The sequence below is a fragment of the Poecilia formosa genome, unplaced genomic scaffold (genome assembly GCF_000485575.1).
Source record: "Poecilia formosa unplaced genomic scaffold, Poecilia_formosa-5.1.2 Scaffold269, whole genome shotgun sequence".
NCBI classification, from domain to species: domain Eukaryota; kingdom Metazoa; phylum Chordata; class Actinopteri; order Cyprinodontiformes; family Poeciliidae; genus Poecilia; species Poecilia formosa.
The window spans coordinates 366,663-378,892 of record NW_006800208.1 but is presented as its reverse complement, the minus strand read 5'-3'; the positions used below and the strand labels follow the sequence as shown (position 1 = coordinate 378,892).

Here is a 12,230-nt window from a genome sequence, read left to right as displayed (position 1 = left end):
TACTTTGACGTCAAAGGGCATAATATCGCCACCTGCTGGATTGGATGCTGAAGTGACAAGAGCAGAACATGTGAGCTGGTCACAGCTTTGTGCGGTAGCTAACTGCGGGGCAATGGCGTATTCAATCAGTTAGAGGTAAACCACTGGCGGTGTTTTGTTGCTAAACTCTACCGTGTCCCACCTGTCCGGCCCGGAGAAGCGGGAAGAGAGGGGCGCTGCTGGGCTGTAACATAGTACTGCTGCTGCTAGCTTAGCTAACATCAGCTAACCCACTGCCAGCGGTTAACGCTCGGGTCAAAAATGGCCTCGGTTTCAATTCCTGCCTGCACCACTGCACTTTTACTGGACATCGAGGGAACCACTACTCCAATCACGTTTGTTAAGGCGAGTTGAGTTTTGTTTGTTTAAATCTACAGTCTTGTTCAAAGAAGATTGAGTTGTTGTGCTTACAGCTTTCTGGTATCGGCTATATCATAGTAAAACATTGTTTTTCGGTCAAAATAACCAACAAATGTCTTTATATTTCGTGTTTAGCTTTCCTGCTTTTATTGTTTGCTCAGAAATCATACAGATCCCTGATGCTAGCTTCACGTTCTACGACAAGTGACGTAAATAACGCTTTCCTCTTGTGGTGAAGGTCGACGTCATCAACCAAGCCCCTTTTAGATTGTTTTCCTTTTTTTGTTATTTTACCCAGTCACGTCAGTTGCCATGGAAATTGCCAATTGTCTTTGTACCATAATATTAGATCCATTATAGGTCTTAATTTTTCTAAAAGAAATGCAAACAATTAACTTTCTGTATTGGTGATTTTATTATTTTTTTCAGGACATACTGTTTCCTTATATCAGAGACCACCTTGAGGATCATCTGTCCACACACTGGGAGGAAGATGAGTGCAAACAAGATGTCCACCTGCTCAAAAAGCAGGTGTGTTGTTATTACACTGAGAACCACTGGAGATCTGGAAAACACTCAGCGGCTGAACAGAGCAGGAAGTGCTGATGGCTCTCCTGTGCTTCGATCTAACTTGACCCTCTAAAAGCCCGGCGTGTCTTTTCAGATCGAAGAGGACATGAGGCAGAACCGGGCATGTCCCGTCCACACCGTGGACCAGACCGTCCACACGGACGAGGAGAAGGCCATCAGGGAGGTGGTGGAGAACGTGATGTGGCAGATGGCGGCGGACAGGAAGTCCACGGCGCTCAAGCAGCTGCAGGGCCACATGTGGAGGGCAGCCTACACATCCGGGAGAATCAAAGGCGAGTAAGTACGCCGATGTGTTCGCTCTCTTCCCAAGATTTAAAAATGAACTTTTTTATTTCTTTTATTTTTTTTAAAAAATAACTACATCTCTTGACGATGTCGTGTGTGTGTGTGTGTGTGTGTGTGTCCGTTTGTGAACAGGATCTACCCCGACGTGGTGCCGTCCGTCAAAACGTGGCGGGAGCGCGGCCTGAAGGTTTACATCTACTCCTCTGGCAGCGTGGAGGCACAGAAGCTCCTGTTCGGATACTCTGTGGAAGGAGACGTTTTAGACGTGAGCCGCTCATCTAGATTTAACGGGGGTTTTGCTTCCACGAAGTTCGGACCGACATGTTGTCCCAACCGTTCCGATCCTGTGTGTGTGTGTGATTTCAGCTCTTTGACGGCCACTTCGACACCACGATAGGAGCCAAAGTGGACTCAAAGAGCTACGAGAGGATCGCCGAGCGGATCGGCTGTCAGCCGGAAGAAATCACCTTCCTCACCGACGTCAGCAGAGGTGAGTCACGCTTCACCGCGTTGGACCGGAGGAGCCGGTTACACTGGCTTCCTGTGTCTGCTCTGCTGCTCCAGAGTCACAACGGCTCTGAGAAACGTTGACTAAAAACGATTAAGAAACAATTGAAGTTTAAAAAAAAAAAAATAATTTATATAACTGCAAATTCAGATTTGAGCTAATTTCCAGTTTTTCATGGAGTGATTCTATTTAATTTCATTAACAAAATGACACTAAAAGTACCAATCAATTTATTTACAACAATTTTTCTTATTATTCTGGAAACTTTTAGCAAATGTCAACATTTAATAAAAGAAAATGTAGCCGTCATTTTTTAAAAAAGGTTTTATTTACATTAAAACCTAAAAAGATTAATAAAATAGTTGCTATATAAAAATTACAGCAGATTTCCTGTAGAAGGTATTTACCAAAATTTTTTATTTTTTTATTTTTTCATAGTGAGGTATGTTGTTTTATTTATCTGGACTGACATGACAAAAGTGTCTCTTTGGATTGTAGTAATTTTTGTCAAGGTGAAAACCAAATATTTCTAATAATTTCTCTTCACTATGTGACTACGCTGCTCTCGTACCGATACCAGACTAGGAGTCAGATTAAGAGGCTTCAGGTGTTGTTATGTTTAGATCTACAGTGGGATCCGTCCAAGTTCACGTTGAAAAACTCTTGACTGTGTCGTAAACGTTCGGTCAGCTGTCGTCGTATTCAGGCAGGAGAGCGAACTGGCCTCGCGGCGAAACCTCGTGTCAAACCGTCCTCACCCGTGGTTTTGTGGTTGCAGAGGCCAAAGCGGCGGAGGAAGCCGGGCTGAACGTCCTGCTGGTGGTCCGGCCCGGAAACATGGAGCTGACGGACGAGGAGAGCGCCCACTACAACCTCATTACCTCCTTTAGTCAACTTCAGCTGACGGGGCGAGCTTAACGCTGACGCAGTCCGCTTCTCCTCTACCACCCCTGACCTTCTTTTTTTTTTTTTTTTTAATCTACTCTGGTGTTCTTGATTTTGACTGTTGGCAGGAACTGGGACTTTTTATTATTATTTTTTGTTCACTGTATGGCTAATTATGTAGCCTTGAATAAGTATTCCTCTTCCTCAGACGTTTCCACATTTTGTCATTTGCCACAACTACAAACTTCAGCTTATATATATATATATATATATCTATCTATCTATATATATATATATATATATAGACCAACAAAAAGTCATGCATAGTTGTGATGAAAATGAGGTACATGATTAAAAACATTTTTATTGACCAAATTTTTGCTGTGGCTCTTGGGCTCAGTCAGGTGAACATGATGCTGCCACCTCCGTGGAGATGTTTTCAGAATGGTTTGCATTGTTGCTCTTTACATTTTTTTTTTTTTTTTTTAAAGTGAAGGCCCAACAGTCCTTTAAACATCTCTAACATCTTTAAACATCCTGTTTGTTCTCTAACGAACCTGTGACACTTTCACAGAACGTCTGGATTTCTCCGTCTCTACAGGGAGATACTATGAATGCAAACTCCGTCGTTGTTCTTGCAATTTTCACCAATCGTTGCAACTTGTCTGCAAATCGAACCAATTGCTTCATTTTAAGTTTCATCTTTTTCTGACCGACCGCTGCAACTCTCCACCTTAAGCTAAGATGAGTTAACCCTTGCAATTCTGTCATATTAAACTTGTTGCTCGTCAGTCATTCCTTTTTCGTTTCTCTACAGAAGTCGGTTTTTTCTGAGAAAGGAAAGATTACAACTTGATGAGAAAATCGGAGGAAAGGGAAGGTTATGTGCAACGTTAACATTTTTTACAAGACCATGTAAAAAATTGAAAATAAAGCTTTAAAAAAAACCTCAAATTTATGTAAAAGGTGCTGCAAAATAATTCCACTTTACTATTATTTGCACCTTTTTTTGTTGGTCTATTCCATACAATACATAGAAGTTTGACAAAATGTGGAAAAGCTGAATACTGTTTGCTTGGCGTTTTGTATCCCTGAAATCACGGCAGGAATGCCGCCTTCATTTGTACAGAGTGATGTAACGACCTGAAGCGGGAGGTCGGTGTCATGGCAACCCGAATGGGACGGTGAGACTGTGGATAGGTGCTGTACAATCGCAGAAACTGTGAGGTTACTACTTGACGTTTGAACCGTGTGTCTGACTGCCACTTTCCAGCTGTTTGTGTACGAGCGTGATGTAACCGTTCCCATTTTGTAAATCGTCGTCTGCCTGTGCGACTACGAGACGCGCTTCAGTCGGGACCTGTAGTCGTGTTTTAGAGTGTAGAAGCGCTCCGCCGCGGCGGAGTGAAAGTCTTAACCCCGCCTCAGGCGGACAGTGTCTGTCTTAACGTGTGCCATGTGTGTCGTCTGTAAGGGAGGAGCGAAACGATGCTGGAGTGACGATCAAATGTGTAAACGGAGTCGGTACTAATCCAGAAATAAACACCTTTTCTCTCACACAAGACGCCTGCGTCTCTTTAGTTTGAACAGTTTTAAAATGAAACTATGAAAACCATTTATTTTGTTTATTTGACAAGACTCTGGGTATGTTATGATTGAATATCTAAACTTTTACTAGCAGGAAACTGTCGGCATCTTCGTCGACAGTTTCGGCGAAGTTGCTAAGAGCAACTAATTAGCTGTTAGCGGAATGAGCTTTTAGCTAACAGCTACTCAGTGTCATTGTTATAAGTAGGGGATACATAAAATTTTGTATGAACCAGGTTTAAACAGAGACACAGATGTACAATAAAGAATAAAAGATTCCATCTTATTTCACTCGGACACTTTTTCCTTCCACTCAACTTTCTACCCTATCTAATATGCTTGGATACATCAATGGAACATCCAGCTTTAATAACTTTTTGTGGTTTTCTCCTCAACGTGGAAGGTGTCGGTTACTTATTTTTTTATTCGTCTTATGTATTTAACACTCAGAATTAGTAAAACAGATTTTTAGTTTTTCGTAGCTGTAAGCCAGAATGATTGAAATAAACATCTGAAATATTTCCCTGCTGAATTGAATGAACCTTTCACCAATATGACAAATGCAGAACAAAAGAGAATAGAAATAAAGTACAACACTGTAGTAGTAACATACATTCTTTTAATCGAAAATAAAAGTACAAATTTTTTCTGTCATGAAAATCTCAACTTATTAACAGAACACTTTCCAGCTTTAAAAATTGAAAATAATCCTTTTGTTTGGCATCCCTTCCAGTTTGGTGGTGTGATATTTTTACCAAAGCTAATCCAGTCACATGTTGACTTCCTATAACAAGGAGGTCAACATTTTCAAAGGATTCAGTCCAGAACCTCATTGCCTAATGAGTTCTACTTTTCCTCTGTCTACTTGTCCACAGTTTCACACATTATAATCCAATAAAAAATTTTAGAGCTCACACATTGTTCTTTAACCCCATGTCTCCAGTTTCAATGATACCAAACCACCAAATGTTCTCTATTCTGTGATACATTTAATAAAATCCAGGCTCAGTTCCTGACTTAAATTTATTTTCCCACACTGCGATTCAGCTGTTGCATTGATTCAATCTGATTTATACAAGCCAGCCTGTCTGCCTTCCATCAGTGCAGGATTGTGGTGTCACATCCAGCTTAGCGGTGATCAGCACCAGTTAGAAAAAATAACCAAACTTTCTTCGATGTAGACATGAAGCTGTATCAAGTATCTTATTAAAACATCTCAATATATCATGTGTGTGTGTGAAACATTAAAACAAAGCATAACATTGTAACATGACATTGCAACCAACTTGAATAGTGAGATATGTTCACCATCTGCAGGTGTTCAAACACAAGACCTTGTGGCACTCCTATAGCTCTGGCTCCTACTCTGGCTCCTGCTCTGGCTCCTGCTCTGGCTCCTGCTCTTTGCCATCGGGATAGCCATCAGGATCTTCACGCCAATCTTTACGCTCCACCGTGTCTCTGCACACCACCTCAAAGCGGCAGTGACGAAAGTCGATGGCAAAAGTGCTGATGTATATGAGGAAGAGCATGACCACGGCCCACTGGCAGCGAACCGTGTGCATGTGGGGGATAACAACCAGGACTGCATCGGGAGAGTCAAGGATGAAGACGGGAAGGCAATAACTGAACATTAAATCTCATAAATATAACATTAAGACCAAAGGCAAACAGTGGTGGGCACGACACTTCTGCTAATGCGCTAATAGCGGAGCTAATTTTTGGTTTAGTGCTTTAGTCCTTTTAATAATTTGGAAAACATTTACCCCACTTAGGTTCTCCTACATGAATTTTTCTAAATTTACTTGGCTGTTGTGAAAACTACTGTTTAGTTTAAGTGCTTCTGAGTTAGCCTGACTAACTTTTTAGTTAGCGACGCCCAACACTGGTAAACAAAAAAGAATCCTAGAACATTTTTGCTAATAATCAACAGGCTAATTAATGTCCTCCAAATAAACCATTCTCTGTCTCAGGTCAACAAATTGGAGCTAAGAAGTGTAATTTTTTTCTCACTATAGACACGTTGCATGTTATGGTTTACATCTGGCAACACAATGCTGGAGGGCAAAAAGACTTATTTTACTTGCCCCCATAGCTGCACTGTCACGGTAGAACAACTCCATTAAAATAATAAAACCTGGAGATGTAGGTATTATTATTTAGAGTAGTCCACCAAACAAAGGGAAAATAACTCAAAAAATGTTGAAGAATAACTCAAAACCACCTCTTTTTTTCTTACTCTTTGTGTTGCCTGCACTACATGCAGATTTGTTGCCATTAGCTACCATAGCGTTAGCTAATCTGCCACAGCAGTAGATTAGCACAGTGCTGTTTGATTAGCTAATTTAAACACCTACTACACCAGATTTGGTGTGTAGGTCGCCTTTTTTTTTATTTTGTAACTGAACCGAAACACACAAAGCTTTGCACCATACCTTCATGGTAAGGTTGTCAAAGTCAAGCTAACATAACTGATATACTTCCTTTCCTTTGCTGCTTTAAAAGTCCAATTTTTAAAACAGAGTCGGTACTCTGTTTTAAAAGTACCGTCAACTAGAGAACAACTTGTTCTCTAGTTTTAATGTTGACAATTAGTAGCAAAGCACTGCGTCCCTTTTTCTGTCATGTGTCACACATACATTTAGGATTTAGCGCATTATGTTGACAACTTGATAGCTAAAACCAATGGTTGTCATCGTCGGCTAGCAGGATTTTGCCCTCCAGCAGTGAGCTGGGGGGCAGGATCTTTGTGATGTCACGGTGCAACGTGTCTATAGGCAAGAAGGCAAATATGGAAGAAGGTACTCTGGACAGATTAGATCTATAATGAACCTTTTGGAATTTGCTTCTAAAACACTACGTGTAAAGGAAAAGAAACTAAACACTGAACACACCATTCCTACAGCGAAAGATGGTGGTAGCAGAACCACACTTTTCCTCAGCAGAGACATAGGTGACAGGAAGATGGATGTAACTGAACACAAGACAATCCTTGAAGAAAACCTGCTAGAGGTTGAAGAAGACCTGAGACTGGGTCGAAAGTTTTCCTTTACCTGGTACTTCCTGTTGTCAGAGTGAAAGGATACCACGCTGTAGAATAATGCAGAAGGTTATGGCTGCAGACAGCACCACACGGCAGATAGCAAAGACCTTCCCCTGGTTGTTCAGGTTAACTTTCCAGGTGATGTAAGACTGAAGCCAGCAGTACAAGTTGCCCAGTCCAAACGCCAGCAACGTGCCCCCGTTATGAATCACCCACATCTCAAGGAGCTACAAAAACAGACGCGAGTCAGTCTGTCACAGTCCGGATTTGAAGTTCATTTCTTAATGATCAGCGGTTACCTGGAAGTTTCCCACAATCGTCATCCCAAAACAGGCGACGGAGAAACACACCAGACTGAAAATGTTCAGCCACCGCTTGTCTAGTTTGGTCTTCACCTGAAAGTACCTGAGGATGCCCACGACAAACGCTGAAACAGAGGATTGGTAAAAGCCAATCATGATCAGAAAATTCATTCGAAATAGAACAACTAGGATTTTCAAAGTATTCAAACTTTTACATATTTTGCCAAACAACAACCAAAAACATTAATATATTTAATTGGGATTTAATGTGAAAGAGTGACACAAAGTCTTGTACAATCAGGAAGCAGAAAGAAAATGATACATGATGCTACACATTTTGTTTTGCAAATAAAAAACTGAAAAGTGCGGCTTCCTCCCACAGTCCAAAAACATGACTGTCAGATTAATTGGTCTCTCTAAATTCTCCCTAGGTGTGTGTGTGTGTGTGTGTGTGTGTGTATGTGCGCACATGGTTGTTTGTCCTGTCTGTCTCTGTGTTGCCTGCGACAGACTGGAAACCGTTCAGGGTGAATGCCCGAAATAGGCACCAGCACCCCTCCTGACCCCACCAGGGACAAGGGTGTAAAAAAAATGGATAGATGGATGCAGTGTGCAAAAGCATTCAGCCTCTTTTGTTCTCTGAGTGCAACCAATTGCCTTCAGACTTTGCCTGGTGACGCCTGACGCCATCGGCCTGGACTTTGTAATGTGAACGGCGTTTCTTTACCTGCGAACGCTGTCAGGTTCAAGATCTCACTGAAGTAGCAGCTGGCTGGGGGGAAATTCCCTGTGAAGCTGATAAAACACAAAGTATGATAAAATAACACCAAGCAGCTCCGGCTTCACTGTTAAAAGGAGAATGTAGGACAAGTGCAGTGAGTACCTTATGTAGGGAGGATATTCAGATCCATTTTTCTTTCTAGAAAGAAAAAAAACAAAAACAAAAGAAGATCTTGTTCCAGGGCTGCGCTGAGTAAATGTTGGTTGTCCCTCAGAGAGGGTAAGTGGTACCTGTATGCTGAGGTCAGAGGCAGCACTTTCCCGTTGTGGCGAGCTATGAAGTACCTGTTTGAGGGCACAAGGTGGACGAACAGAAGCACAGAGGCGTGTTAAGAACAGGATGCGCTGCAGAGGAGGAGAATCCACCATTCAAAAAACGTTACATTTTACTCGGCTTTTACCAGCAAAAAAACCAAAACAAAACAAAGTCAATAAAAACAACCGATCTGCATTTTAACTAATGCTGCGTTCACACCAAACGCGTTTGGAGCATTTACGTTCAAAGTCTATGTGGAGCGTCGGACGCGTTCAAGGCGTCAAAACGCTCCAAACGGCTCAAATGGCGCCGGCCCTCAACACGCCTCCACATAGGCTTTGAATGTAAACCAGACGCGCCTGAAGCTTCGAACACGTTTGGTGTGAAGGCACCATTAAACTCACAATGAAGAATGGTATGTTGGAAATGATTTGTAGCGTTTTCAGTCATCAACATAATATTTTTCTTTCTTGGTATTATGATAATCAAACCCTCCTTTTAATTGTTAAACAGGTTTTTGGTGTGGATGTTGGTATTTTTGATGATCTATGTTTGGTGATGAGCTCTGTGAGGATGGAAACACTCCTTGCCATCACCCTAATCTGTCCACAGATTCTCCATCAGAATAACATCAAGACGTTGATTTTTACCCCGATCACACAAAGCATGTCAGTAAAAGTAAAATATTTCTTTAAAATTAAATCTAGGAATATGAACACTGTTGGACTTAAAATGTTTCCCCATTTCTTAATAAATATAAAATTGATATTAAGGAAATGAAGAGTGCATTTATTAATGGTAGTTCACTGTTGTATATTTCTGTTTTATGAATTCATTAAAGGTACAGATTTTTTTTTACACATCCTGCTTACAGTTTTGATTGTCCAACTCAAAAGCACATTAATAAACTATTGATGAGTCGTGTTGATTCTTGAGTTGTTGTTTTTTTGTCCAATCTCTATTTAATGTTTAGGCATTAACTCTTTAATTTTTTATTTATTTTTTTTCTGAATAAAAGTCAGAAAGAGGTTGAACTTACACAACCCAAAGTCCAGCAGCAGTAAACGTGGAGAGGATGGGAGGCAAGAGGACCAGCGGTCGGCACCACCACATGTTCTCCAATCTGATGTCACACACACAAAAACACACACACAGCATTACTTCACAGGAAGACAATGAGCTCTTTGTTAGCTTTAAAGCACAGAAAGCAAATAACCAAATAAGGGTTTATATCATCTTCAGTTTTTCCATTTCTAGTTGTCTGTTTTATTTTCATGCACAAATACACATTCATATATATATATATATATATAATTATAAATAATCTTTCTCAACTGTACATTTCTTTAATGCCATTTTTAAATTGCTGCACAGTCTTGTTTTTGTCTTATGGTGTAAATTTGCTCTTTTTCTATTCATTTTGCACTTTTAATGACACACGGTTAGTTAGAGGTAGAAGGATTACATCAAGCAAAAACAAACTAAAAACAAAACACAAAAAGTGTGCTACTTTTTAATTTATAATGGAATTTCCCAAATTAAAGCAGGATAAAAATAAAAAAAATATATGGTACAAATATAGACATACACACCAAATAAAAACCGTCCTTAGCATCAAGGGTCTGTTTTTACAGGTAAAAGCAACATGTAAAAACCTCTCTAACCCTTTAATGCATGAATTATGATGCTTTATGTCAAGATTTATTTTCCAAAGTGTTTTTGATTTTCTTTTAAAGCATATAAAAAGGCAGGATTTTTTCTTTCTTTTTTTATAGGTGATCAGTTCTAATTTTCTCCAAATACAAAGTTGTTATTTGGAAAATACATCAGTAGTATTAGTCCTTAGGGGATACTTGATTTTATTTATTTATTCATTTTTACCTGCAAGAGTCCTCTGCAGTAAAAACGGGATATTCCTGTGTTGCTTTTTCGTCTGTCTGCCATATTGGATTTAACAAAAAATTTTCTTGCACTTGCACTGGATGCCCAGTAGTAGCAGTGTGTTGTATGACGCACTCATGTCCACTTCAGTGGTCTGTGTGCATTTATAACATAAAAATCCACAAGAAACACAAGAAAATGGCTTTTAGGTAGCTGACCACTGCAGTGACATCGAAGAACATCAGACCGACACATTAGCTGAATGTTCACAACTTCTCAAACATGCTACACGTTTTTCTAATGCTCAGTAACAGCTCAATCCAGCAGCAGCAATCAAAGGAAATCAAACTTGAATCTAACACACCTTTCCCTAACTCCTGAAACTGAGAACACTAGAAGGAGACTTTGAACCTCTGTACCGGCCTGATGATGATGGATGATGAAGGCCTGCGTCCCTGCAGGTCTGATGAGCCTTTAGCTCGGCTCCGGGGTTCTGGTGCTGGAAGAGTTCCAAGTTAGAGCTGCAGTCTTTGGAGATCTTTGGGGTGATTTCCTCAAACACACAGCAGCTCTCTGGATCCTCTTCACCTCGGCTCAAGGCCTTTTTATTCTGTTCAGATGTAAGTGAACTGACTGCTCAGACGGAAAGAACACGTTGCTCTTCTCTGCAGGAGACTGGAAGGGTTCTTCGCCTGAGAATGCTGTCCATCTTCTCTTTTTCTGTCTGCTACCAGAGATCCTTTCCTTTAATTTCACTTTAAACAACGGCAGTTTTGAAATGAGTTGAATTAAATCCTTCAGTTCCTTTAATTTCCCTTCAAGTATTTTTTTAAATTGAGCTGAATTGAATGCATCTCTTCTTAGAAATGTTACATCTTCCCCTTTTTTTTGCAATGAAATGAATTCTTAAAATAAATTTTAGGGAAGATAAAAGCAGGATAACATTAAGCTGATTATGTTTGAACCTGAGCTGCTGCTGTTCAACCATTAAACTTGGTGAAAGGAAGTGCGTTTCCTTGCAGCTAATGAAGGTTCTCCTCATATCTGGAGTGACAGTTTCGCTGTGACCATATTTTAACACTTAAATTGTCGAAAAATACCGAGAGAAATGTATTCTACCGCTAAATAACACATTGAGGAAGTCAGACATAACAACGTCACAAACATGTCCCGACTCGAAACGGCGCGTTCCTCCGTCCTAAAGCAGGACGGTGAAAGCTGGTGTTTTACTGTGTGAGGCCTTACCTGTCCGTGGGTTCGGTGGGTTCAGTTTAATAGGAAATGACCTCTAAAATGACCTCTCTCCTGCTGATATTTGCTGATGCTTCAGCTGCATTCAAACCGGACGGTTTGAATGGACGGAAACAGAACCAGGCTGCTCTCGGGCTCCACACCCTTCTGCCTAAATATGTTGTTTTTATACAAAAAAAATAGTGATGGCACAAAATCGTTTCTGATTGGCTCATTTGTTTTCTATAGCAGGAGCCTCTTGAAGTGAAAATGAAGGACGGAAAACACTGAACCATGTTTGCCTCATGATGCCTTGTGGTGTTATAGAGTAAAACCATGATTTTTTTATGATTTAAAATAAATTTACTTTTTTTATTATTATTCTTGACGTACATTGAAGCAATAAATGATTTTCCCATTACAATCCAATGACTGTATATCAAATGCTAACATATACATTTTACATAAAAAGTATAACTATAG

The 12,230-nt window shown here is 40.3% G+C and overlaps 2 protein-coding genes across 5 annotated transcripts; one reads left to right on the top strand and one right to left on the bottom strand.

Annotated features, from left to right (window-relative positions):
- The first annotated feature begins 6 nt into the window (after nt 1-6).
- On the top strand, nt 7-4,225 carry enoph1 (enolase-phosphatase 1). The gene is made up of 6 exons (XM_007570816.2): nt 7-384; nt 829-930; nt 1,064-1,266; nt 1,408-1,540; nt 1,642-1,765; nt 2,562-4,225. Exons 1-6 carry the CDS (start codon nt 301-303, stop codon nt 2,699-2,701), a joined length of 786 nt encoding a protein of 261 aa, XP_007570878.1. The 5' UTR covers nt 7-300; the 3' UTR covers nt 2,702-4,225.
- On the bottom strand, nt 3,138-11,934 carry tmem150c (transmembrane protein 150C). 4 transcript variants are annotated; one of them, XM_016681095.1, is made up of 10 exons: nt 11,763-11,934; nt 9,676-9,759; nt 8,612-8,665; nt 8,484-8,519; nt 8,328-8,395; nt 7,598-7,725; nt 7,342-7,525; nt 5,653-5,840; nt 5,564-5,616; nt 3,138-5,425 (listed from the first exon to the last, which is right to left on the bottom strand). In XM_016681095.1, exons 2-9 carry the CDS (start codon nt 9,747-9,749, stop codon nt 5,602-5,604), a joined length of 747 nt encoding a protein of 248 aa, XP_016536581.1. In that variant the 5' UTR covers nt 9,750-9,759; nt 11,763-11,934; the 3' UTR covers nt 3,138-5,425; nt 5,564-5,601. The 4 variants fall into 4 exon arrangements, with proteins under 4 accessions (XP_016536581.1, XP_007570877.1, XP_007570872.1 ...); XM_007570815.2 differs by having other exon boundaries at nt 3,138-5,618; nt 5,655-5,840; XM_007570810.2 differs by having other exon boundaries at nt 3,138-5,840; nt 11,763-11,933.
- Nucleotides 11,935-12,230: the final 296 nt, after the last annotated feature.

Excerpts from the sequence above, each read along its gene's own strand:
- enoph1 (XM_007570816.2), top strand. The coding sequence starts at position 301 with ATGGCCTCGGTTTCAATTCCTGCCTGCACCACTGCACTTTTACTGGAC. Across the intron at positions 931-1,063 it reads TCCACCTGCTCAAAAAGCAG|ATCGAAGAGGACATGAGGCA; the intron begins GTGTGTTGTTAT and ends GTGTCTTTTCAG. Across the intron at positions 1,541-1,641 it reads TGGAAGGAGACGTTTTAGAC|CTCTTTGACGGCCACTTCGA; the intron begins GTGAGCCGCTCA and ends GTGTGATTTCAG.
- tmem150c (XM_007570810.2), bottom strand. The coding sequence starts at position 9,749 with ATGTGGTGGTGCCGACCGCTGGTCCTCTTGCCTCCCATCCTCTCCACG. Across the intron at positions 8,666-9,675 it reads GCTGCTGGACTTTGGGTTGT|GTACTTCATAGCTCGCCACA; the intron begins GTAAGTTCAACC and ends GCCCTCAAACAG. Across the intron at positions 5,841-7,341 it reads CTGCATTATTCTACAGCGTG|TCCTGGTTGTTATCCCCCAC; the intron begins GTATCCTTTCAC and ends CTCCCGATGCAG.